At 63.0% G+C, this 3,571-nt stretch overlaps 1 protein-coding gene across 1 annotated transcript; it reads right to left on the minus strand.

Moving 5' to 3' along the window:
• Positions 1–99: 99 nt before the first annotated feature.
• LOC129127778 (E3 ubiquitin-protein ligase RNF182-like) lies at positions 100–2,363 on the minus strand. The gene is made up of 2 exons (XM_054644639.2): positions 1,882–2,363; positions 100–1,411 (listed from the first exon to the last, which is right to left on the minus strand). The coding sequence occupies exon 2, from the start codon at positions 1,378–1,380 to the stop codon at positions 655–657; it is 726 nt and encodes a 241-aa protein (XP_054500614.1). The 5' UTR covers positions 1,381–1,411; positions 1,882–2,363; the 3' UTR covers positions 100–654.
• Between the last annotated feature and the right edge of the window lie 1,208 nt (positions 2,364–3,571).

Here is a 3,571-nt window from a genome sequence, read left to right on the forward strand (position 1 = left end):
TGGTTAGCAGTATTAAATTAATCCTTACAAAACAAAACCCAAGGAGGTTAAATAGAGACTGGAGGCTGTGCAAAAAAAAAACCCACAATGACTACAAAATAGCTGCAAAGACATCTTTACACACCAAAGAAACTCCTCCACTCCTCCCCTCTGGGACACAATGTCAGCGAACACGAGACTCACACATGAGAAAGAAACACAGATGCGATGGGAGCAGCCCCACGAGGAGCGTGGGCTCCACAGACAGAACTATTTACACTATGGACATGGAGCCATGCTGGGGCCAGCCCGGCCGCAGGAGCCCCCGGGCTCTGCCCGTCCCTCTCCTGCCGGGGCCCCTCCGGCCGCGGCGCTTCCTCAGCTGGGATCAGAGTCCTGGCTCCTGCTCTTTGTCTGCTGTGCAGGAGGACAAGAGCTGAGGTCTGGCCCAAATGCTTGGAGGCTGCAATGAGCTCCTGCAGCCATTCCAGCCAGTGTGAGCACCCACATGGAAAAGACAGTGCTGTTCTGTGTGGGAAGGCACCAGGCACTGAGCTTCTCCCCATGGTCCAGGCGCAGCATGCTGTGGGTCAGAGGACATGTGTACCTCAAGGGACAATGCCCCAAGGAACCCAAATCCTGCCTGGCTCAGGCACAGGGTTTGGCTGTGCAGGGTCAGGAGTGGGGGAACCCAAAGACCTCCAGGCACAGGCACTGGCAGAGGCTGTAGACAATGCAGAGAAGGAGGGTGGAGGGCACAAGACTGACCAGGATGATGCCCAGGCTGTGGTGCTCGATGAGCAGGAGGTAGATGCCGAAGGGCAGGGAGCTGAAGTAGAGGAGGCAGAGGACGCCCAGAATGAAGCGGGGGATGGCTTGCCACCCCCAGGAGCGCCACTTCTGCCCAGGGCCGTGGCAGGGCAGGGCACCCAGGCTCGTGGGGCGGTACAGCCGCACCACCTCCAGCCTGCCCAGGCTCTCTGGTGGGGCTACGTCCTCTGGAACCTCCAGGATGGTGACAACCAGGCAGTCGGGGCTGGATGTGGGCTCCAGCACGCTGGGGCAAAGGAGTACCTCAGGAGATAGGGGTGGACCCCGTTTCTTGGCCCGTTCACGGCCTGTCAGCAGTGCCAGTGCCTCACCGTCATCCTGCAGCTGCTGCACGTCCCCGCCCGGCACCGGGCTGTGCTGGCGGCAGAAGGGGCAACGGAGCTGGGGGGTTGAAGCATCCCCCGGGGGAACAATCCTGCGCAGGCAGCGGGCACAGAGGCGATGGCCACAGCGGAGCAGCTTGGGCCTGCGGGCTCGGGCGTCGAAGTGGCTGTAGCAGATGTGGCACTCCAGCTCGGGGGACGAGGGTGCCACGGGCGGGGACACCAGTTTGCTCTCTGGCTGGGCCATGCTCCTGGGGGGCTGCTGGGGGCTGTCCGGGCTGCAGGGAGGGGGCACCGCTGTCAGCCAGGGCTGAGGGCAGGCCCCGGGCCCGCTGCCTCCCACGCGTGGGGTCCCAGCGCCGCCGCATGCCGTGGCCATTGTCCCGGTCAGAGCCCGGGGCTCGGTGGGAGAGCGGGGCAGCGAGAGCACAGTGGTGGCGACAGCCCCCTCCCGACCGCGACTCCAACCCCAGCCCGGTGCCACCGGCGCTGGGACTCGCCGTCATCCCGCCCCTGCTTTGCGGGGAAAAAATCGCTCCCAGGGTCCGGCGCCAGTGGAAGGGCAGCTCCCGGACACATCTCTGGCCCTCTCGGTGCGTGTGGGTTCCCGGGGGCCCCGGGATGGCTCCGAACACCGGCTGTGCCGGCGGCGGGGACCCCCCCACCCCGCACCCGCTCCCCGGGCGAGCCGCTCTCGGTCCGTACTCCCCGCCCCCGCTCCCGGCCCGCACCGCATCCTCTGCCGTACCTGCAGCTCCCGGCGGGGACACAGCGGCGGCTCGGTCCCCGCCGCCGGCGGGCTCGGTGGCACCGGTGGGCTCCGCGGCGGCGGGCGAAGGCCCGGCAGCCCCATGGGGGGAGGCGCGGGGCGCTGCCCGCCGCGCTGCGGGGGCGAGCACGGCGCAGGGGCCGCCGGCAGCGCCGCGGCGTTGGCCCGGTAACGGGGAGCGGCGAACGAGGGGGAGCTCGGACGGGCCGTGCTGGAGCCCTGCGGAGCCCCCTCGTGCAGAACCGGGCCCCGCCGGCTGCTGAGGGGCAGGCGCAGGGGTCGGTGCAGGGTTTGGTGCGGGATCGGTGCGGCTCCCGGTACTCCAGGGCTCCCCGCTCACGGTCAGCCCTGAGGATGCTCCTTCCCGGCAATGGGGCCTGCGGTAGCGGCGTTTGGGGTTCAGCATCCCCGGGGAATCGAGTCGGGGGCACTCGGGGGACACAGCACTTGACAGGTTCAGGGTGGCACAGCCAAGTGTCCTGCAAATCCTACACTGCAGGCTGTGTTTCCCAAGCCCAGTCAAATCCTCCCCCAGCTGCTGCCCTTACAGGGCGTTTCCAGGAGCCCTTGGGGACAAAAGCACTCAGGGATCCCCTCCTTCCCTCCAGACAGGAGAGTGGCAGCACTGCCCACTACAGGGACAGTGGGAGTGAGGGCCTTTTTGTCGAAATTGTCCAGGTTTAGTACAGCCTGACAGAGCTTTTATGCGAGGGCTTCAGCTCCTGGTGTGCATCATTGCCCCCAGTCCTGCCTGTACCACCCACTGCTACCAACTCTCACAGCTGCCCCTCACACCACAGACCCTCACAGACTGATCTAGTCCTGGTTATCTGCCCTTGAAATGCCCCAGTGTCAACCTGATGTGTCCCGTTGACCATCTCTTGCTCTGTCAGGATAGAGGAGACTCGAGAAGCAGCCCACACCACCAGGCTTCTGGCCACTGATGTCACTTACACATCCCTGTGAGACCACAGCCACTGGATACTTAACCAGGTAACTGTACCTCACTTGAGGGAGGAGGCAAAGGGCTCAGTGTGCACTGACTGACCAAGGGCTGGGTGAGGGACACTCCCAGCATCAGCACATCTCTGCTCACCTCAGGAACAGGTGGTCTTGGGTCAAAAACAATGATTAAAGGGGGAAAAAAAGGCTTTATAAACTGCCACATTCACAGCTGACATTCCCAACTGCCCTGACTTAAAGGACATCAATGATCTCCTTGCCACCATCAAAAGCATCTCTGGAGAGCTTTGAAGCCTCTGGGAGTGGGAAGCATCTGGTGCTGGGCAATTCCTGCCCACTTCAGGGTGGCACTGTCGCTGCTGTGGCACTGACACTGGTCCAGCACCAGCAGCGTTGTGGCACCGCACAGGAGAGGTTGGCTGTGCTGCCTGCCCCAATGAGTCCAAAGGCACTTGGAGTCTGAGTGCACTTCTCCAATGGGAGAACACCAAAACCTCACTGGAGCAGGGGGGCAGTCAGGCTGCTTCAGGGGCTCACACTGGTCATTAGGAAAAAATGCCTCCCTCACCAGGAGGCCTGAAAAAGGGCAGATGTCAGACAGTTCTGAAAAATCAAACCCCAAATTTTTCTACCTTCCACCCAGAAGAGACCAGACAGTGATAAGCACAGACCCCATACACCAAAGAAGGCAAGTCATGGACACAAG

This window comes from Agelaius phoeniceus, chromosome 17 (assembly GCF_051311805.1).
Source record: "Agelaius phoeniceus isolate bAgePho1 chromosome 17, bAgePho1.hap1, whole genome shotgun sequence".
Lineage (NCBI taxonomy): Eukaryota > Metazoa > Chordata > Aves > Passeriformes > Icteridae > Agelaius > Agelaius phoeniceus.